Here is a 23676-nt window from a genome sequence, read left to right as displayed (position 1 = left end):
CAAGGAAGGTGAAGACCGTTTGTTTTTGTACGATTTCTTAGAACTTTCTAGTTGCCAGATAAATATCATGTTTTTTAGCTGTAGAAAGTCTTTGCGTGAGTATTGCTTTTGTCCTTTCAGATTGACAGTTGTGTTACAATTTATTTCGCCACAAGGGACAAAGATCACATGGCTTGTTACGCATCTGTAGGAGGAGATGGGGATGCTACTGTGACCTGGGTAACTCCACTACTGCAATACTGAACTTGTGGTCGCAAGTCTGGGTGGGCATATCCTCCATTATGCATAGCATAGCAAATACGGTACTGTAAATGCCAATCATAAAATTCACAGATTTTGACTAGCTAACAACTGTGAGTGACAAAGTGGAGTTTGATGTCCTTCACTCAGATCTCCTGTATGGTTCGCTCATTAAGACACATGGGAAACTCATGGGATTACAATTGAGACAGCAGAGAGGAGGAGGAAACTGCTGCCCTCGTGAGCATCTCTGCCAAGAGTAACACATTTGGCCCTGTTTTGACAGGACATGTGTTTTATTATAATGTTGACACTTGTAGGAACTCATCTGGTTTGGAATGTAAGGTTGGACCATGATGACTTTATAGCCTGCCTTAATCTTTGAGGCAAACATTACTCAAGCAAATGGTAGAAAAAGAATGCATGTGGGCATTAAGTTTGCATCCATCCTTTTCATTACTCAATGGGCCACAGTGATGCCATGATGAGAGAGATTACTGTGGACTTCTCCCTCCGTGAGGCCATCAAGCATCAGAACGTAAAGAACACCATGTGATGAGTTCAGTTTAAGATGGTTCTCCACACGAACAGGATAGCTCTGGATATGTAATGTTGTAAGCAGTTGAGCTTGAGAATCACAATACGTCTTCAGAAGCAAAGTTGCATTTCACAGGGCCTGCAACTGCAACACCACCTTTCAGAATAATGCACACATTAACTGTAGCAAAGGATGGACCACCTCCAGTACATGATACCATGAGGAACCAAGGTGCAGTTGGGAGGGTCTTCAAATCTTTAGCCTCATTCTGTTTACGTTTAGCAGACATGCACTAAGATGGTGAGCCACTGTAAAAAAAACAAATCCCCATGATTGCCAACATCTACAATGGCATGCTCCTTCCAACTGGGGGCACCCTCAGAGGTGGGATTCACCCACCATAAATGACTGTTCACACCTCAGGTCACACCTCCCAAACTCCTGACAGAGGGACCAATTGGGATTTGGGAAGGTAACAGCTTAGGCAGTTACCCCTCTTTGGGCCTGGACTGTATCAGTGTATGTGCGAACCCTACCTGTTGATCCGGAGCTGGGAATTATGCATTACCTTGTCACCTGTAATGTGTCTCATGAATGGGCCAGCCTTCAGGAACACACCGGGACGAAGGAGAAACAAAGAGAATGAGGATTCACCAGTTAAGTCTCCACAGCCTACTGAAAGTGGCAGCAGATACTTAAGATTCTTCTTGATGGTGGCCTGTACACTGTCACCACAACAAGCTTGTGTGCTTCCTGAGCACCAATGTGGCACAGCGTTGAAAGAGATGTTCAACACTATATTCATTAATCTGGAAGGCCAGGAATCAGCTCCAATTTTTGAATATATAGCCACTCACCCTTCCTTCTTACTTTTCTATTGCAGTATGATATTAGCTTGTGCTCATCAAGATGAATCTGTTGAATTTCAGTGATTTTCATGTGACATTCCGCATTCAGCCCAATACAGGTGCTGACATTCCACCTGAACTTTGGTTTTCCTGTATGGATATTAGACATTCGCTCTACATATTTAGGAACAGTGACATAATGATTGTTGCAGAAAATAGCATTACTGACCATACTGCCTTGTAATGCTGCTGCTTATCACTAATACTGAATAATTACAGTAGTGCATTTTATATCTGAAGTACTCACACAATTAATAAATAAAAATTTATATTTCTCAAAAAAGTTCTGCAGTGAATTATGAAAACTTACCTTGCACTATCATATGTGTATCTTGTTGAGGTTTCCACCTGAAACATTTCAAGAAATGTAAAGTGATTTACAAATGATGAGACAGTAAATAAATACCATTATACTAACACCCACCAACATGTGATTGGTCCACAAAATGCTGTAAGTGAGGCTTGAAAATATCATTAAAGAGGACACGATAAACTGTTGCAGTTACTGAAACAGAATGGTAGTAATATTCTCTCTTCATTTTCTCCCATTGTCTTCAGTACTGTAAATAACAATACCAGCCAGTAATTGAGTTGTAATCATACTTCCTCCAACACTTCACAAAGAAAAGTGACCAAAAACGTCTTTAATCTGCCATGCACTTACACCTTGGGTGAAATTTACGTTTACTTTTTCTTATTATGAATTCTGACAGTTGAATCGATCATCGGAAGTGACACATTTGGTCCTTTGTGCTCTGGGCAGCCCAGAGCAACTTGCAGAGGTGAGGAGTGACTTCTAAACCCAACCTTAAGTTCACATCCAAAACTACATACAGGCTTTGACCATTAAATATGGAAACATTAACAAATATTGGCAAACTAAATACTTTCAGGCATTGTAAATGGACAAGTTAAAGTTGGCACTACAAAGTAGTACATTCACAGATGAAGAAATACTACGTTTGGAGAACTGTAGATTCTTCGCAGAGAACACAGGGAAGAAATTCATGAAACTACTCCAGGACTAGGCTTGGTACTCATAAATGGCAAATCTATGTTGCAATTGGTACCAAATTTTTCATTACCTCCAGAAAGACTCTATCCCTGCAATAATTCAATATGTAAATGAGAGGTACACAATCATCAATTTTATTAAATTTTTTATCCTCAAACTGGTACAGAATGGAGGTGAGAACATTTTCTGCCTAAACTGTTACTAAACGTATTTATTCACAACTGGAATTTTGACTTATGCCATTCTCAAGTGAGAGCTTACTATGAACTAAGTCAAAGCCATTAAATGTAACATCTGGTGCATGGGGAGTGGAAATTAAGATGTGCAGTATGACATGACTTTGATGGAAATTATTACATGAAGTACTACTATTGTATAGGCATACAGATGACAAGGACACTTGTCTTATAATGAATATGGAATTTGTAAACATGGTTAACACAAAGAAAGTGTTGTCTCAAACGGAATTACAAAGCATTCATATATCACACTGAGCTATTACTTTAGAATCATGCAACTGCCAAATTAACAATTTTGAATAAATACATTCCGTAACAGTCCAGGGAGAAAATTTTTTCATTTATAAACGTCTGCCTGACTGTGGATGTAAAAAAAGGAAAGATGGTAAAAAAAGACATTTAGCAAAATTGTTGGCAGCAAACATCCCCCTACCCCCACATACGCCACCAAAAAGATATGAGGTCAACAATAATATGATTTGGGAATATCAGATGGCTTATGTGCCAATAGCAAAGCACAATTCCAAAAAGATGATTAATTTCAGAGTTAGACATAGATACCTGTTGAAATTGACCATTACCACTGAATAATAAAAGGAAGATTCCTGGCCTAGAATAACTGATAACTATGTTCACAGAAGATTCAAGGAAATTCCATGAAAAGTTCAAGGAGAAAACAAAAGCAGAAATTCTAAAATGCAAGATATATCAGAGATAGCTTAGGACAGCAAGGTCCTATGAAGGGCAAAGTGACAAAAGACTAAAGGAGCAAAATACTATTGGAATACATTTGTAAAATTTTAGAAGCCTTATGACTATAAAGCAAGACTGCTTTTATTCAATATTCTTAAAGAATCCGAAATACGGAAGACAACACGAGTCCTATCAAAAGAACTTCAGTCTCAGTTGAGGTATGAACAGACATTACCCAAGGCAATGGACTAACTCCATTCTTCTTTCAGACCATACTTGAACAAGTGAACACTGAACAGATGGAGCAGTTGTCAGAATCTAACACCAGAAGTTGAATGCTACTTAGAAAATGGATAATGTCAAAATTGTCTGTTCAAATTTTGTAGATAACCCAGCAATACTGACAGTGTAGAGAAAGCACAAAACAGATAGGAAGAGAAACAGTAGGAAAAGCATTACTACTCATCTCCTCTGATAAGAAGCAGTGAAGCAGTAATGACTAACAACAGGACTGCAACATCCCAATCAAATACGAAGTATGGGAGTAACAGGGGAAGACAAATTTATGTATCTAGGAGAAGTCATGTAGCCAAAACTCCAACTTGCAAGGCAGTCATTTGGCCAGAATACACATCTGTTTCACAAATACTAATTTTAGAATCAACAAAAGATAGGGAAAATTACCATAAAAGAAAAGATATCAGGAAACAGAAAACCAGCAAAAACATTTAAATTCAGAAGCAATACAGAAGTATAGATAAATATGTAGGAAAATAACTGGAGACAAAATTTGGCAAAGAAGGCTAATGAGTCTTACCATACTAAAAAGAAAAACTGTGCAGCAGTACTAAAAACTTAAAAAATTAACTCATTGGCTTACAGAAGTGCACATAGACCTATAAGAAACTTGTATAAATAACCAAGAAATTGAATCAAACCAAATACAGAAACAGAATTGAGTTGATAAATTCTCCGTAACAAAATAGTTCCAAGAAGACAAGATAGTAACTGGACATCAGGAGAGAAGAAAGAAAGAAGTGTGCATATGAAGTAGTAGCATAAAGAAATGTAAAACCTTAGCTGGCCTGTATTGGAGCAGGACAAAAATTTTTTTTTTGTTCCACATTTGCAATACCTTATCAGGAAAGCATAGTGATGGTGTATGTACTGCAAACAAATTACAGCAAGGAGGTCAAAGAGTCTCTGCAAATATGCTGGCAACAGTATTCAGAGTATTTTGTTAAGCTACAGCAGTGCTCATAAATATTTTGCAGTTACATTGCTATCCTGTCAGTACTGCTTGCATGCAGTCACAAAAGAAAAACACATGGAAGTGTCACTCCATCAAGAGCTTCATGCTGCTGTGGTTTTGTATCTGGTGAACGAACAAGATGGTACAGCAACAATGTAAGTATATATTCCTTTAGCTGAAAATTACATAACTTGCCATGATGGTATGGTATTCATTAACTACTATTTCTCACACATTCACTAAGTGATTGTTTACTTGTAGAGAAATAGAAGCATACCAAAACAGAACACTTGCTTGATGTGAGACAAACTGTTTTGCATGTCTTCAAGATTGGGAGGTAGCAGTCTAGTACTGCTATACAATATGGCATATCACAACCACTAACAAGTGTACACAGTCAGTACATGAAATAACAGTAACCATTAAACCAAGGTCAGGTCATGCTTGAAGAAGAGTGAGGAAGAAGGACAGAAAGATTTGTAAGCAATCAGCTGCTGCTCCACGAGAAACATCTTACCATATTAGGGATGATCTCAACCAACATCATAGACTATGCTGACAAGTCTACTGTAAAAAGTCATGTAGTAACAAGTGATCTACATGGTAAATGACATAAACCCACTCATAAATTCAAAAATTAGGGACAGGATAGAGTTTGGAAGGAAAACTCGAACTTAGAATGCCAAAGACAGGTCTAAGGTGGGGATGTTTCCAGTACAGTCACATTTTAGAACCTAATATGATTCCATGTAGAAGAAAGAATATGTCAAATAATTGGATATTTCAGTATGTCAATGATTCTAAACACACCTCTGTCTATTTTCAAAACAATTCTTTTCTGACCGAAAACAAACTTTTTGGGTGCATAAGCCAAAGCATGGATCTAAATCCAGCTGAATGCCTCTGATATGCACTGAATTAATGCGTTCGTGATAGAAGAACAAGAATCAATTTGCTGGTATCTTATTGGACCTATGGTCAGAACTCCCAATTGACAAATTACAAAAGCTTGTGGATTCAATGCCAAATTGATGTGCAGCTGTGATCAAAGACCCTGGGTATGCACCAAATAGTGATTTGTTCTTCAGATCCCAAAATAGTTTTATTCTTAAAAAGTGAGACCTACAAATTACTTTTCAGTCAAAAGAATTACTTCTCTCTTGCTGTAACATAACCTTATTTAAACTATATGTAGACTTGTACTAAATACACTCCTGGAAATGGAAAAAAGAACACATTGACACCGGTGTGTCAGATCCACCATACTTGCTCCGGACACTGCGAGAGGGCTGTACAAGCAATGATCACACGCACGGCACAGCGGACACACCAGGAACCGCGGTGTTGGCCGTCGAATGGCGCTAGCTGCGCAGCATTTGTGCACCGCCGCCGTCAGTGTCAGCCAGTTTGCCGTGGCATACGGAGCTCCATCGCAGTCTTTAACACTGGTAGCATGCCGCGACAGCGTGGACGTGAACCGTATGTGCAGTTGACGGACTTTGAGCGAGGGCGTATAGTGGGCATGCGGGAGGCCGGGTGGACGTACCGCCGAATTGCTCAACACGTGGGGCGTGAGGTCTCCACAGTACATCGATGTTGTCGCCAGTGGTCGGCGGAAGGTGCACGTGCCCGTCGACCTGGGACTGGACCGCAGCGATGCACGAATGCACGCCAAGACCGTAGGATCCTACGCAGTGCCGTAGGGGACCGCACCGCCACTTCCCAGCAAATTAGAGACACTGTTGCTCCTGGGGTATCGGCGAGGACCATTCGCAACCGTCTCCATGAAGCTGGGCTACAGTCCCGCACACCATTAGGCCGTCTTCCGCTCATGCCCCAACATCGTGCAGCCCGCCTCCAGTGGTGTCGCGACAGGCGTGAATGGAGGGACGAATGGAGACGTGTCGTCTTCAGCGATGAGAGTCGCTTCTGCCTTGGTGCCAATGATGGTCGCATGCGTGTTTGGCGCCGTGCAGGTGAGCGCCACAATCAGGACTGCATACGACCGAGGCACACAGGGCCAACACCCGGCATCATGGTGTGGGGAGCGATCTCCTACACTGGCCGTACACCACTGGTGATCGTCGAGGGGACACTGAATAGTGCATGGTACATCAAAACTGTCATCCAACCCATCGTTCTACCATTCCTAGACCGGCAAGGGATCTTGCTGTTCCAACAGGACAATGCACGTCCGCATGTATCCCGTGCCACCCAACGTGCTCTAGAAGGTGTAAGTCAACTACCCTGGCCAGCAAGATCTCCAGATCTGTCCCCCATTGAGCATGTTTGGGACTGGATGAAGCGTCGTCTCACGCGGTCTGCACGTCCAGTACGAACGCTGGTCCAACTGAGGCGCCAGGTGGAAATGGCATGGCAAGCCATTCCACAGGACTGCATCCAGCATCTCTACGATCGTCTCCATGAGAGAATAGCAGCCTGCATTGCTGCGACAGGTGGATATACACTGTACTAGTTCCGACATTGTGCATGCTCTGTTGCCTGTGTCTATGTGCCTGTGGTTCTGTCAGTGTGATCATGTAATGTATCTGACCCCAGGAATGTGTCAATAAAGTTTCCCCTTCCTGGGACAATGAATTCACGGTGTTCTTATTTCAATTTCCAGGAGTGTAGATTACAATTTCATATTTTTCAATTACCCATGGCAGATTTTTCTATTATACACTTATGTTTATGTAAGTGAAACTAATGCATTCTAGCAAACATTTTCGAGTGTTACTGTAGTAGAACTGTATTTAGAACCATGGTGAGATTAAATGAGCAAATAGTAAACAGTGGCAGAGTACAAATACTGTTTTGTTCTGCAGATCACTATACGCAACCTGATGACCCTCTAGACAGCAGCAACAATCCTTAAGTACATTGTTTTACGTGAGCTCATCAGATCAAATCAAAATGAATTCAAATAAAATAACTACCATATTTTACAGACTGTAAAGTGCACCTTCATTTTCAAGCAATATTTAAGAAAAGTACATTTTTACCATTTTCATCAATAAATTGCAAAGTCAGCCTAAAAATTTCTCAGTTTATAAAACCAAAACGACCTTTAAAAATCACTGAAATTCAATATCTGAACTTCCCTCTTTCCTCCACATCATTGTCCTCTTTATATGTAAGATGGTCTTCACTACTACTGAGAGCATTACTTATGCCATCCTTCGTGAAAGATTTAACTGTGATATTTTCTTTCACCCTAGATCACAACAGCTTTATTGACCAACACACTTATTTGTTTGTAGATCATTTTAAGACACCCTTTGTCATGATTTCATGTTGGGCTTAATCCATCATCCATTTGTTCCAATCCTCTTCCATATACACCGTAAATACACTGAAGTGGCACTGAAACTGGTCTAAGCAATCGTATTCAAAGACAGAGACATGTAAACAAAGATAATATGACACTGCAGTCCACAATACCTATATACGACAAGTGCTGAACCAGCTGTTTCTGCTGTGACAACAGCAGGTAATTAAGATTTAATTAAGTCTGAACGTGTTGTTACAGCCAGAACATGAGCAATGGGGCATAGCATTTCTGAGGTAGCAATGAAGTGGGGATCTTCTCATGTGACCATTTCAAAAGTGTACAGTGAATATCAGTAATCCAGTAAAACAAAAAATTTATTACATCACTGTGGCCAGAAAAAGATACTGCAAGAATGGCGCCAACAACAACCGAAGAGAATCATACAATGTCACATACGTGCAATCCTGCAAATTGCTGTAGGTTTCAATGCTGGGCCATCAAAAAGTATTAACATGCAAACCATTCAACAAAACATCACTGATATGGGCTTTTGGAGCCAGAGGTCCACTTGTGCATCTTTGATGACTGCACAACACAAAGAATTACACCTCACCTGCAACTGTCAATACCGTCATTGGACTGTTGATGACTGGAAACATGTTGACTGGTCAGACAAATCTAATTTCAAATTGTATTGAGTGGATGGAAGTGTATAGGTATGGAGACAGCTTCATGAATCCATGGACCCTGCTTGTCAGCAGGGGACTGTTCAAGCTCGTGTTGCTTCCGTAATGGTGTTGTGGGATGTGTGCTGTAGTTGTATGGGACCCCTGATACATCTAGATATGACTGGCAGGTGACATGTACATAAGCATCCTGTCTGATCAGCTGCATCCATTCATGTCCATTGTGCATTCCAACAGACTTGGGCAATTCTAGCAGGACAATGCAACAACCCACACATCCACAACTGCTACAGAGTGGTTCCACGAACACTACTGAGAAACACTTCCGCTAGCATCCTAATTCCCCCAACATTAACATTATTAAGCGTATCTGGGATGCCTTGCAATGTGCTGTTCAGAAAAGATCTCCGCTCCCTTGTACTCTCTTGGATTTATGGTCAGCCCTGCAAGATTCATGGCGTCAATTCCCCCTCCAGCACTACTTCAGACATTACTTGAATCCATGCCATGTCATGTCGTGACACTTCTGCATGCTCACTGAGGTCCTACATGATATTACACAGGTGTACCAGCTTGTTTGGCTCTTCAGTGTAGTGTCGACATCAAGAAGTTGCAATTGTGAAGTAAGTCCTCCAGCAATAACAGCAAGCTCTGTATTTAACTGTCTCAATTTCTCTTTCACAGAATTTTACAAACGACTACTCAAGTAATCGAGCACAAGAAGAGACCTCTTCTTCAATGAACTGCCTTTCCTTCGCTCCAACACAATTCATAATTTTGTACCGGCCTCAACCATCCAACCCTTGTCATGTATGTGAACAACACCTGGGAGTATTTCAGAAGGTTCTGACATTGTTTAAAACTTGAAAATGATCACTGGATTTAGTTCAGTACCTCCAACACAACATGAAAGAACAATAGTGTAGTGCATTTTTCATGTTCACTTGTTTTTATGGTTACTGTTTTAGCACCTTTCATGGCAACAATTTTGTTACTTGGCACAAGTCCATCATATTCACTATTTAGCTTAGTTCCACAATGATTTTCTTTCAATGTTGTATAATAGTGTGATGGAATGATAACACTCTCTCTTCGCACTCTTATGGCATTTTATATGACGTTTTGGTCTTGGTTCACATGTAAAGTCTATGATGCTGTAGCACTAGCTTACAAGCATATATTTGAGTCATTTGAGTCATTTTTGTAGCAAATCTAGTAACATTTAGATGGTGTGCTTGAATCCGTTTCAATATAGAATCATCTATTGGAACACAGTGGAAAAGTTAAGCTGAATGCTGTGTGCTGTCAGTGTAAGACACTAAAATAGAAATGGCCATACTTATAATCAATAACTTGAATTATACAGGTTTACATAAGAAGCTTAAATACTAAATGCAATGAAATTGTGTGACTAAGAATTTTACGACAAAGGACTTTCCAAGCTCGTCCATCGCTACGATAAGTGCCTTAATTTAAATGGCAACTATGTAGAAAAGTAGTATTTAAGTGTGGCTTTCATCTGTATATAATAAAAAAATTTCCAATACTTTATTTATTTTTAATTCCAAAACGTAATGTACTTTGTGGATAGCCCTCGTATTATGCAGTGTGATCAAGAGAGGTCCACTTCAATTGGTATGTGCTACATAGTAACCTCAAGCAAAATGTATATGAACAAGAAATTATGATCTCACCTGATTTGACAAACTTGTTTGTATCGAAATATTTCATTGTATTTACTTATTTTAACAGCTGCATATGATGGCAGTTTATGATGTTTTCACTGATATTTAATGTAATATTTATCCAAGAATGTTTGGTAAGCTTCAAAGTGACCAGCATAGGAAGGTGCTTATTTCAAGTTGTTTAGTTTCAATAAAAACAATGTACTTTCAATCACTGTTATTCTAATTTACTTTTGCATGATGTTTTGAAAATGACTAGCATGGTACGGTTTCTTGAGGTTATAAATAAGCCGTGCTGCTGTGCCTCATAGTCTTTGGTAATATGTTTGTTTCTCACATAGTCTGGGCTAATGAACAGTTACTGCTAAGTCTGGATAGGTTTTGACAGTAGTTGAACTGAAGTCTCTGGGCAGCCAACCAGTTGTGCCATTTGAACACACTAAAATTGTATGGATGACAGAATTTTGGCATTATCTCATTACATTCAATTCATTTATGTTTTTGAGACTGAAGAACTTTCACTTTGCACAACTGACAGTTCTTTTTTTCTGTACTTTGATGGACAGTCACACAGCATCACTAATCAATTTATATTAACACATAGTTGAAACTTAGATTTTAGTTCTGATGTCACAGTAGCTTATGTAACTGGGGAATCTGCCGAGTATTCTTAGTCACACAATTTCACTGCATTTAGTATTTAAGCTTCTTATGTAAACCTATATAATTCAAGTTATTGATTATAAGTATGGCCATTTCTATTTTAGTCTCTTAGACTGACAGCACACAGGATTCAGCTTAACTTTGCCACTGTGTTTACATCTCATTATTTCCTTTCCACTGCATTTAACATCTGTTTCAGTAACTTGTTTAATTATGCATTAACAATTGAAATATATGAATAACTTTATACTTTTAGATGTTGCTTTTTTTCGTTTTTGGTTTTAGGGCGCAAAACTTCTATGGTCATTAGCGCCCAGCCCGTGACTTAGGAAACAGTAAAAAACCGAAATTTAAAACCAGCAGCAATGGGAACAAAGTCATAAAATTGGAGAAACTAAAAGCAGAAGGAATGCTTAAAAATCCACTACAGAAAGGGGTTGGTTGTCCCAAAAAAAGCTTCAAATGACTGACGTCATTTCACTGGCACTAATAAACTGGAGAACGCGGTCGGTTGAGCGCGTGTCATCTGCTAAAATCGATGATAGATCAGGCGATAGCTGTAGACGGGAGCGTAACGGATTAAAATAGGGGCATTCAATTAAAAGGTGTCTTACCGTCCACAGCTGAGTGCAGTGGGGACAGAGTGGGGGAGGATCGCCGCTTAAAAGATGTCGATGGCTAAAAAGACAGTGCCCTATCCGGAGTCTAGCTAAAATTACCTCCTCCCGACGACGCGTTCGGGAGAAAGAGGTCCAAGCGCAAGGAAGGGCTTTCACTTCCCGCAATTTATTATGGGTAAGTGTTGACCAATGCGCATGCCATAATTGAGCAACTTGGCGACATAAACCGCTCCGTAGATCGGTGAAGGGAAGCGACTGAATAGTTGGCCGAAGAAGAGAGACTGCAGCCTTGGCTGCTATATCGGCCGCCTCATTCCCACAGATACCAGCGTGTCCTGGGAGCCAGAGGACGCCACCGAGACGCCCCCCAGGTGGAACAAGCGCAGACAGTCCTGAATCCGGTGGACCAGAGGGTGCACAGGGTAAAGAACTTGGAGACTGAGGAGAGAGCTGAGAGAATCTGAGCAGATTACGTACTGTATCCGCTGATGGCAGCGGATGTAGTCGACAGCCTGGAGAACAGTGTAAAGCTCCGCAGTATAAACCGAACACTGGTCGGGAAGCCGAAAGTGATTTGGGGTGTCGCCAACAATATAGGCACTCCCTACACCTAACGATGTTTTCGAGCCGTCGGTGTAAATAAATGTGGCGTCCGTCATTTGTGCACATAGAGCAGCAAATGCCCGACGATAAACAAGTGTAGGGGTACCATCCTTGGGAAATTGACAAAGGTCACGGAGCAAGTAGATCCGGGGTCAGAGCCAAGGCGGTGCTGTACCCCAAGTTGTCAAGAAGGTTTTAGGAAAGCGGAAGGAAAGAGAATGGAGCAGTTGACGGAAGCGGACTCCCGGGGGTAGTAGGGAGGAGGAGCAGCCTGCATACCCTACATCAAAGGAGGCGTCGAAAAAAATGTCATGGGCTGGATTAGCAGGCATGGAAGACAGATGGCTAGCATAACGGACTCAGAAGGACTGCTCGCCGATTGGACAGCGGAGGTTCAGCAGTCTCAGCATAAAGGCTTTCCACAGGGCTGGTGTGAAAAGCTGCAGACACTAAACGTAATCCACGGTGGTGGATAGAGTCGAGACGCCGAAGAATAGACGGCCGAGCAGAGGAGTAGACTATGCTTCCATAATCCAATTTCGAGCGCACTAAGGCGCGAGAGAGGCGGAGAAGGACCACTCGGTCCGCTCCCCAGGAGGTACCCTTCAGGACAAGGAGGGTGTTAAGGGAACGCAGACAGCGAGCCGAAAGATAGGAAATGTGGGAGGACCAGCACAGTTTTCTGTCAAACATAAGACCCAAGAATTTAGCGACGTCTGAAAACGGAAGGTTGACAGGTCCTAGATGTAAGGAGGGCGGAAGAAACTCCTTACGTCGCCAAAAATTAACACAAACGGTCTTACTGGGTGAGAAACGGAAGCCGGTTTCGATGCTCCACGAGTGGAGGCGATCGAGACATCCTTGAAGACGTCTTTCAAGAAGGCTGGTCCGTTGAGAGCTGTAGTAGATCGCAAAATCGTCCACAAAGAGGGAGCCCGAGACATCAGGAAGGAGACAATCCATAATTGGATTTATGGCGATGGCAAACAGTACAACACTCAGCACGGAGCCCTGGGGTACCCCGTTTTCTTGGGAGAAAGTACGGGAGAGAGTAGTGTTCACCAGCACCCTAAATGTGCGCTCTGCCATAAATTCGCGAAGAAAAAGGGGCAGCCGGCCTCGAAAGCCCCAAGACGACAGTGTGCGGAGGATGCCTGTCCTCCAACAGGTATCGTATGCTCTCTCCCGATCAAAAAATATTGCTACCATTTGGCGTTTCCGGAGAAAATTGTTCATGATATACGTGGAGAGAGCAACAAGATGCTTTCGGAATCCGCATTGGGCATGTGTTAAAAGACTGCGGGATTCCAGCCACCACGCTAAACGGTAAGTCACCATACGCTCCAAAACCTTACAGACACTACTTGTGAGAGAAATGGGGCGATAGCTAGAGGGGAGATGTTTGTCCTTTCCAGGTTTCGGAACGGGAATGACAATAGCTTCCCGCCATCGTCTGGGAAAAGTACTGTCGGTCCAAATTCGATTATAAAGGCGAAGGAGGTAACGCAGACTATGGGTTGATAAATGCAGCAACATTTGGACATGGATACCATCCGGTCCTGGGGCGGAGGAGCGAGAAGAAGAGAGTGCATGTTGGATTTCCCGCATGGAGAAAACAGTATTGTATCTTTCGTGATTTTGAGAGGAGAAAGCAAGATGTCGCACTTCCGCTGCACGTTTCTTCGGAAGAAACGTTGGAGGGTAATTTGAAGAGCTCGAAATCTCAGCAAAGTGCTGACCCAATGAGTTAGAAATTGCGACGGGGTCCACTAAGGTATCATGCGCGACAGTGAGCCCAGAGACCGGGGAGAAACTAGGCACGCCTGAGAACCGTCGAAGCCGACTCAAAACTTCCGAGGAGGGAGTGAAGGTGTTAAATGAGCTAATAAAGAATTTCCAGCTTGCCTTCTTGCTATCGCGGATGACGCGACGGCATCGCGCACGGAGCTGCTTATATCGGATACAGTTGGCCAAAGTTGGATGGTGACGAAAAATGCGAAGAGCACGTCGCCGCTCACGTATTGCGTCACGGCATGCCTCGTTCCATCAAGGAACTGGGGGGCGCCGGGGCAATTCGGAGGTGCGTGGTATCGAACGTTTCGCAGCTGTAAGAATAACGTCGGTAATATGTGTGACCTCATCGTCGACGCTGGGAAAGCGACGGTCATCGAACGTCGCTAGAGACGAAAAAAGTGTCCAATCGGCTTGGGCAAACTTCCAGCGTCACGAGCGCATATATGGCAGTTGAGGCTGCAGTCTAAGAACACATGGAAAGTGGTCACTCGAGTGTGTATCATCAAGGGCGAACCATTCGAAGCGCCGAGCTAGCGGAACAGTACCGACCGCAAGGTCCAAATGAGATAAATTTGTTGTGGAGGCAGACAAAAATGTGAGGACCCCAGTGTTGAGGCAAACTAGATCCGCTTGGTGGAAGACTTCTAGCAATAGTGAGCCACGTGGACAAGGATGTGGAGATCCCCAAAGCGGGTGGTGGGCATTTAAGTCCCCAACCAGCAAATAGGGGGGTGGAAGCTGACCAAGAAGATGAAGGATATCAGCTCGTGCCATTGGTGTGGACGATGGAATGTATACCGTACAAAGAGAGAACGTGTATCCGGAAAGGGAAAGACGGACGGCGACAGCTTGGAAGGAACTGTTTAAGGGGATTGGGTGATAATGGAGAGTATCATAGAGAAGAATCATGAGTCCTCCATGGGGTGGAGTGCCTTCAACAGAGGGGAGGTCATATCAGATGGACTGAAAATGAGGGAGAACAAAGCGGTCATGGGGACACAGCTTTGTTTCCTGAAGACAGAAGATGACCGGCGAGTAGGATCGTAAGAGGATCAACAATTCATCCAGATTGGCTCGAATGCCGCGGATATTCCTACGGATAATGGACATAGGGTGAACAGAAAATGAAGGAATGTGACCAAGGGTGCTGTCAACTCAATGACTGCTCAGAGCTTGCGACTGACAGCATGGAATGGCATTCAGTCGAAGGCAGAAGATCCTGATCCATAGGTTGGTCAGGAGCAGCTCCTGCCACCAGCGATCGGCCGGTTGACCGGCCACCAGCAGTGTGCCTCGGCGACACAGAAGACGGCCGAGGGCGATTTCCGCCAGGTGGTGCTGTAAGATGGGGCACGCCTTGGCGGAGAAGGAGAGGAACTGTGTTTCTTTGTAGCCTTCTTGGAAGTATGGTGTTTAGATGAAGGAGGAACCGATGGTTGTGAAGTTGCGGTACGTAAAAACTCTTCACGAGTATACTCTTTTTTCGAAGACTTGGCGTCTGACTTTTGGGTTCGAGAATTAGCAGAACCAGACGAAGGGTGAGCCATAGAGTGGGCAGGCGAAAGTGGTGAGGTTGAACAGGCGATCTTTGCGCTGGCCGATCTGACAACTGTGGTACTAAAGGTGAGGTCGCAAGTCTGCGTGGCCACCTCCTTTGTTGGCCGAGGAGAAGCAAGGACAGTGCTGTATTTTCCTGTCTGAGGCACGGTGGGCTGTCGACTGGCGAATAATTTTCGAGCAGCGAAGGTCGACACCTTTTCCTTCACTCTTATTTCCTGGATGAGCTTTTCGTCCTTAAAAACGGGGCAATCTCGAGAGGAAGCAGCGTGGTCACCCATACAGTTGATGCAGCGAGGGGATGGAGGTGGACAAGCACCCTCATGGGCATCCTTGCCACACGTAACACATTTGGCCGGATTGGAACAGGACTGGCTGGTGTGATTGAACCGCTGACATCGATAGCAACGCGTAGGGTTTGGGACGTAGGGGCGAACGGAAATTATCTCATAGCCTGCTTTGGTTTTCGATGGGAGTTGAACTTTGTCAAATGTCAAGGAGACAGTGCGGGTTGGAATGATGTTCGTGTCAACCCGTTTCAGAACCCTATGAACAGCCGTTACGCCCTGGTCAGACAGGTAGTGCTGAATTTCTTCGTCAGACAATCCAGCGAGGGAGTGTGTATAAACGACTCCACGCGAGGAATTGCGTCGACACCTTTCTGAATAATGAAAGGATTGACCGTGGAGAAGTCGTGACCTTCATCAGACCGAGAAACAACAAGGAACTGTGGCAACGATGGAAGAACCATCTGTGGCTGAGACTCAGTGAACTTACGTTTGTGAGCAGACATAGTGGAAGGTGAGGAAACCATTGCGGAAGAATCCCCCATGATTACCGGCGTCTCCGATGGCGTGCTCCTCCCTTGTGGGGGTCCTCACTGAGGGCACACCCGCTTTAGGTGATTGTTCACACCTCAGGTCACACCTCCCGACAAACGGACGGAGGGACCAATCGGCACTTTCGGAAGGTATCAGCTCGAGTAATCACCCCTCCCTGGGCCTGGCCGTTACCAGGGGGTACGTACGTGTCCTACCTGTCTACCCGGGGCGGGGAATTACGCGTTACCCCGTCACCGGCTATGCATGGAAGTGCGTGGGTCGGCCTTCAGACTCGCACAGGGAGGAAAAAAGAGAAAGGGAAAGGAAACGCCGCGGCAGAGAAAAGGGCAAAGAGAAGAGGGAAGGAAAAGAGAAGGACAGAGGAAGGACGAGGACTTGCAAGTGTACAAAGCAAGGAATTTGGAACAGTTTCGAGCGTCCGTCTCCGGACGTAGGCACAAACCATACTCCCAGAGGGGGAGAAAGGGAAGGAAAGAGCCGGAGGTGAGTGGGGGGGGGGGCGAAGATGGGGGACAGGGAAGGATGCGGAAAGGGAAGGGAAGGTATGCAGCCTGGAAAGGAAGGAGGGCCACATTAGCTCGGGGTCCCGTGCTCGCTACGCACGTGTCCACAAAGGAGTTGTGGACCCCCTGGGGGGTAGATGTTGTTGACTGACAAAATCTACAGTAGACAGCTGGTGGTGTTATCAGGGTATATACTCAGTGCTGAATGGGCCTGACCTATGGATGGGACTGTAGAGGTACATTCCACCATCAGCTTTGTTCACCAGCCTGAAAACACATCATAGGACCAATTCTAGAACATTAATATTATACATCTTGACTGAATTTTCTCAAGTAAGGAGTCAGCTCACAGAGTCAGTAATGCTACTGGCACACAAACTGAAGATAACAAACACAAGGCCAAAATATTCAATTAGCTGTGATAGATGCACATAATCATAGCAAAATGAAGCATGTGCATGAATAATGCTGTATAGCACATTTTGGAGTTTTTAGGAAATCGACAAAAACCATTAATAATATTATAGCAGATATGTATTGTTTGCAGATGCAGACTGTTGAAAATAGTTGGTTGTGCTTTTTAAAATTGCGCTCAGGATAGGTTTTAGAAAATAAATAACTATTAAAATGGAAAGACCATGTATAGCAACTGATATACAGCATTACAGCAGATCACACTTTCTCTACTGTAATGATAAGATTGCCTAGAATCTGAAAGTTTTAAATAAGAAATTTATAACAAGATACAAACTAGTATTTATTGTAAACTGATTACCTTGGTCTTAAAAAGTTATAGAACATGAGCTTGTTATCAAGTTGAGACCCAAATCTGATACATTACACTCAGTTGGCACACTGCATGTTTTCATAAAATGCCTGTATTTTGATTCCATGTATTTCGTCACGTCCAACAGATCGCTTTTCTTCTCCTTACAAGTTTCAGTACCCCATTGTGGAGCAACCAAAAACCGCAAGGCATCAGAATTTCTTTACTTCACGTTCACCACCATGTTTCTAAGTAAAATGTCTTTCACATGGATGAAGTATGCTTATGCCTCAAGGATCGTCACTGCATAACTTCAACCAGAGCACACCAGTAATTTTCAAAGCTGGTGGCGTTTTGTGAACCAGCTCAATGGATCCTATGCCCTTTAAGTCTTCCATCACCTCCTGAAGTCAGTTTTGAATGTTCTACACAGGCCTAAGCACTGACATGCTTCCATTCTAAAGGAGCCATAAATTTTGACACTTTTTCCTCGATCATTGCAAAGTTCCTGTCACAAGGTAGGAAACTACGACTCGAACATAGAAACTTTTTATGTGGTTCTCCACAGTACTTTCAGTTGACCAGACAGAAATGAAATGCTAAAACTCTTCAGTTATTGTTCTGCCCAACATGGTGGTCAGACCATATAATTAGTTTGCATTCCAAACCTTCTTCAAGCATCACAAATTTAATTGGACAGGAAACTATTTTGGCTGAACCACACCTTGCGCCAGATCCATCCTACATGGTTCATGACTTTGGTACTTAACTAAAACAGTCCAATTGTGGCATTTCCAGATTTTAATAGAGAATTTGTTTTATTATGTGATGCATAAAACAATACACCAGGCTGTGTCTTATCAGAAGAGGTGGAATGTGTAGAACATCCAGTAGCTTATGCTCAAGGCAGCGGAATTCTGCAGAATGAAATTATCCCACAATGGAGAATGAGATGTTAACCTTATTTATAGGCTAACATATTTCAAATTTTATCTGTTATGGTAATACATTTAGAGTAATAACAGATCGTGTGGCATTAAAATGGTGGTTGTGGTGAAAGAATCCTTCCCAATAGGTTGACATGATGGGCAGCAAGACTAAGCGAATTTGACGTTGAACTTATGCATGAAACTGAGTAAAAGCATGGCAATGCAGATAGCTGAAGCAGAAGAGTAGCAGTATTACATATTACTCAAAATATCAGGGAACTAAAACCCAAGTAGAAGTCTTAGATAAGAAAGTAGTAATGATAAAATGATTGCAGTCTGTAGAAGGCAGCATTTCAGCTAGGAGTAAATTTGTTACAAGGTCAGTATATAAGGGTCCAAGGAAAGTATAGAAGAAACTAACACCAAAGTTGATGCTGGTTTTGGAACCTGACCACAAAGACTTGCCCATTAATTTGGAGTAGACACACCATCAGTGAGAGAACTGGTGGAAGAAAAGTTTACATTTACATTTCTGTAACAGTAGCAGGGAAACAAGCACATCATGAGTGCTACATAATCTGTACGTAACTCTCCAAGAGGGAAGTAGTGGGGAAATTTGTAAGAGTAAAATCTCAGCAACTGTTATTAACTGCAAAAGACAAAGGAAGACAAGTAGAAATGGAGGCAGCAACATGACAAAAATGGCACTGAGAAAAAATCACCATCTGTCTGGGTATGGTAATATGAGTGGGGCAGGATTCCTGTACAGTGAAACTGTTAGAGGAAAAGGAATGCAATAAAGAAATGGTCAAGCCAGAACTGTACTTTCAGCAGGTCAAGGCACAATGGTTGTACTCTAGCTTTGTCAAGATGGTAGTACCAGCTAATTGTTTCAAGAAGCAGATGGGTACATCAGCAAAGAGACTAGAATGGAAGGTGAATGCTTTCTTATTAAATGGAACAGCATGCAACATAATGGGGCCTAGTTCTGCCTGTCTGCCATGATTTCACGGATAACTCACTTGAGTATTTCCCAGCTGCATTTGGAGCCCATGGAAATACCACCTACCACAAATCTAATCCGCTTGAATCAAACTGTAGGTCCAGAATTAATGTAATCTATAAACTCACTGCAGAACCAGCAGGAGGGACCAGTCTCCCTGGAAACCTTATTGCAGCATGTAAATTCATATTGTGAAAATCAGCATCAGAATGAGACAACACCGTCTATTGTCATACCAACTACTGCAGTGGCACTTGTTCTGCTGAGCCTGGTGTTCTTTTGGAACATAAAAAACAAAGAACACGGCTGAGTTCGGACCCAGCCATAGTTCAGATTACACTGGGTTGGATAACCCAAGCATAAAAGCAGCAGAATGCACAGTGATATAGTATGAAGAATAATCGCTTTATTTTTGCTTTTAAGTGCGGAGTACAGAGTTGGAAAAAACTGTGCAAGAAGCATAGTAATGAAGTAAGTTCCATGGTGGTTGAGTTCAGGTGTAGGACAAGGGGACCTAAGGAAATGTATAACATTCCGCGAAAGAGTTACGGTAACTAATTTGTAGAATGATATTTAAGAGGCAAAATAAGGCTGGAAATACTGGTCGCCAGTAGCTCTGGTGTAATGGGTAGTATGGTTTGGTCAACCCGAGCGACAGAGTCTTGATAAGAAGGAGGCCAATGTAGCATATTGACCATAAATGGTCAAAAAATATGCCAGAGCAGAAGTGAGTTGAAACAGAGCCATCTGCAGAAGAGTGTTATGAATTACAAAGCAAATCATGGCCTACTTGCTTTGCAAAGCTGAGCCAGCTGGGCATAGTATAGCAACAGCCAATCCTGCAACTTGCTAGATGGAAGCTTTTCCCCAGTTGCCATCACAGAAGTATTTATAACGCATGCCTTAAACCCTTAACAAACAGTCTGGAGCGTGGAAGTACTCAGCGGTTTGTATACTACATGATTCTTGTACCACTAACACAGCCTATGCCACATGCCTGTGACACCCACAGTGACATTGCAGAATGCAGCACGGGGTCCACCATTCAAACACAAGACAGGACAGCCTGTCCTGAGTGACAAGCAAGGTGCCTGCTCATTCTAGACATTGCCTTCTGTAAAGATGTGTCAAAGGTACACATACAGCTGGTCTCTGACAAAGGTCACTCTGTCAAAGCCATCTGCACACAGTTTGCCTTGATACAACACACCCAGCAGATGCAGCAGCTCACATGCCATTTGCTGTGCAGTAATAAGGCGGTCTGTTGTGAGCTTACAGCCAAATAACAGTCCTCTCATCTGAAGTGACACATGGTCAGCCCTGCCCTGGACTTTGGGATACAGCTTCTGTCTCTATGAATTGTCGCCACATCCAAGAAACAACCAAATGATTCACACTAAGCTATCAGGCCATATCCATTTTTGACTGTCCTGCTTCCTTTCTTTCTATGGCCCTCCACTGCTGAGTCTGGTAGGCATATTCTCCGTGTCATACTGCACTGTATGTGGCTGTGTACATGGCATTTGTGGGTGTGGGGCTACTCAACTAACACTATCTCGTTTCATAGGGGCCCCGACAACATTGGTATAGTTGTCATATGGCAGGAATGCCATCTTCCATGCAGAATGTGACTGTACGGTCATCTGGTTGACAATTTGTAGGATTGTATTGTGAATTAAACACAGGACAAGGAAGTTGTGATTTGCTGCTTTAATTTTTGACCCCAGTGTAGTTTTGAGCATTTGCATTCAGTGCTCAATTTGCACATGTAGTCTTCTTTTTTTCAGTCCTCCTTTACTAGCAAGCCAATGACGAATGGCTCTATCTGGTGGAGGAGGACCAAAATGCCACTCAGCTGCTCTGTTTCCATATTGTTCTGCTTATGATATTACCTTCAATTTATAGCCCACATCATATGAAACCTCATTTTTTTCCACTAGGAAAGTACTAAAAAATACTCTTCTGCTTCCGATAACACAAATCACTAGTTCAAGTTCACTGGCACTGTAAACTGCAGTGACACATCATAAGCTAGACAGTGTTCTGGATCTGTGATGGCAGGGCAGGAGGGGGAGCGAGTTAGTAAGCTCGTGAAGCCCCACAACTCGTGTTCATCGCATAAGTGCACTACTGCTGCCAGTTGAATCCAGTGTTGCCAGATAAGAGAGAGGTTTCCCACAGCATTGAATATATGGCCCCTTTTAAGCCTGTCAGGAATGTTAAATCCCTTTTAAGCCCGTCAGGAATTTTAAATCAAACACTGGAAATTTTTATATTTTTCTTCTGTAGTAGCATTACAGCCCTTTGTGAGCCTTGGCTCCTTCAACAATCTTCCTCCACACTTCTTGGTTATTTGCTGCTCTTTTCCACCACCAGACTCCCATTTGGTGATATCCATTATTACTTTGTAGATCCATCTTCTTCTAGGTCTCCCTTTTTGTCTGACTGAATGGATCATACCTTTCATCATTTTCTTCGGAATCCTATCCTCTGCCATTATCTCCAAGTGTCCTAGCCATCGTATTCACTGTGATTTCACAAATTTTATTATGTCTCTGGCTTGTATTAACTCTTGTAATTCGGGATTGTAGCATATTCTCCAGCCTTCTTCCTCCCTTATTGGCCCATAGATTTTGCGTAGTATTTTCCGCTCAATGCCTCTTAGTGCATTTTTATCGTGCTCTGTCAATGTCCATTCCTCTGAGCTGTATGTGATAACTGGGCAGACTAGAGAATTATATATTAGCAGTTTAGTTTTTCTTGTAACAAGGCTATTTTTGTAAAGCTGCATATTTGCAAAGTAAGCTATGTTTCCTGCTTGTATTCTTTCCCTTATAGCCTTTCCAATACTGTTGCCATTTGTTATTAGGACTCCCAAGTAGTTAAAAGAGGACACTCCATTGAAGCATATCCCATTGATGTTTAGGTTTTTAGGGGTTCTTCTGGCCTCAGATTGTGACATTACCATGTATTTTGTTTTGTTTTCATTTACTATGAGGCCAATTTTTAAGGCTTCTGTTTCCATTGCCCGGTATGTTACTAGGAGTGTATTGGTATTTCTGCCTACTATAGTAATGTCATCAGCATATGCACATATCTGGCTAGTTTTCATAAATATGGTGCCTCTTTTGTTGATTTTATTTACTACACTAAGCAGGGCTATATTGAATAGAACAGTGGAGAGACTATCCCCTTCTTTCACACCTTTATTAAAGTCAAAGCTTTCACTCGTTCTGCTAAGAACCTTTACTTTTGCTCTTGTTTCTGTCATTGTCAGTCTGATTAGTCTTATTAATTTAGCACATACACCAACTTCTTTCAGTACACTCTATAGTTCTTGCCAATTTATGCTGTCAAAGACTTGTTTGAAATCGATGAATAGGAAATGCAGATCTATATCATATTCATAGAACTTTTTCATCATTTGTCTTATCACAAATATTTGATCAGTTGTTCCTCTGCCTGGTCGAAAGCTACACTGATATTCCCCTAGTATGCCTTCTGCACACTTCTATATCCTTTCGTTTAATATACTTGCGAAGATCTTATAAGCTGTACTTAGGAGTGTTACACCTCTATAGTTTTCACATGCTGTTCTGTCCCCTTTCTTATGAATGGGGACTATTACTCCAATTTTCCAATTATCTGGCAGTTTCTGTTTCCCATATATCTGATATTAATGTGTGCAGTTCCTTTATTACAGCCTCACAACCAGTTTTTATTAATTCAGCAATTATGCTGTCTTCCCCATGGGTTCGATTGTTTGTTGACTTGTGCACAGCCTGGGAGACCTCTTGTGTTGGCTTTCTTGCCTCATTGGTTTCATTGTCTACTTCCAGCTCCACTCTTCCCTCCTGTGTGGCTGT

General features: G+C 42.7%; 1 protein-coding gene across 1 annotated transcript in view; it reads right to left on the bottom strand.

Annotated features, from left to right (window-relative positions):
• The window catches only part of LOC126427112 (zinc finger protein 726-like), a 122951-nt gene that overhangs the window by 33333 nt on the left and 65942 nt on the right, over positions 1-23676 (bottom strand). The window contains 1 exon segment of the mRNA XM_050089334.1: positions 1997-2034. Coding sequence (XP_049945291.1) covers positions 1997-2034 — 38 coding nt within the window.

Source organism: Schistocerca serialis, chromosome 11 (genome assembly GCF_023864345.2).
Source record: "Schistocerca serialis cubense isolate TAMUIC-IGC-003099 chromosome 11, iqSchSeri2.2, whole genome shotgun sequence".
In the NCBI taxonomy this organism is placed as follows: Eukaryota; Metazoa; Arthropoda; class Insecta; order Orthoptera; family Acrididae; genus Schistocerca; species Schistocerca serialis.
This window is presented reverse-complemented; position numbering and strand designations above follow the sequence as displayed.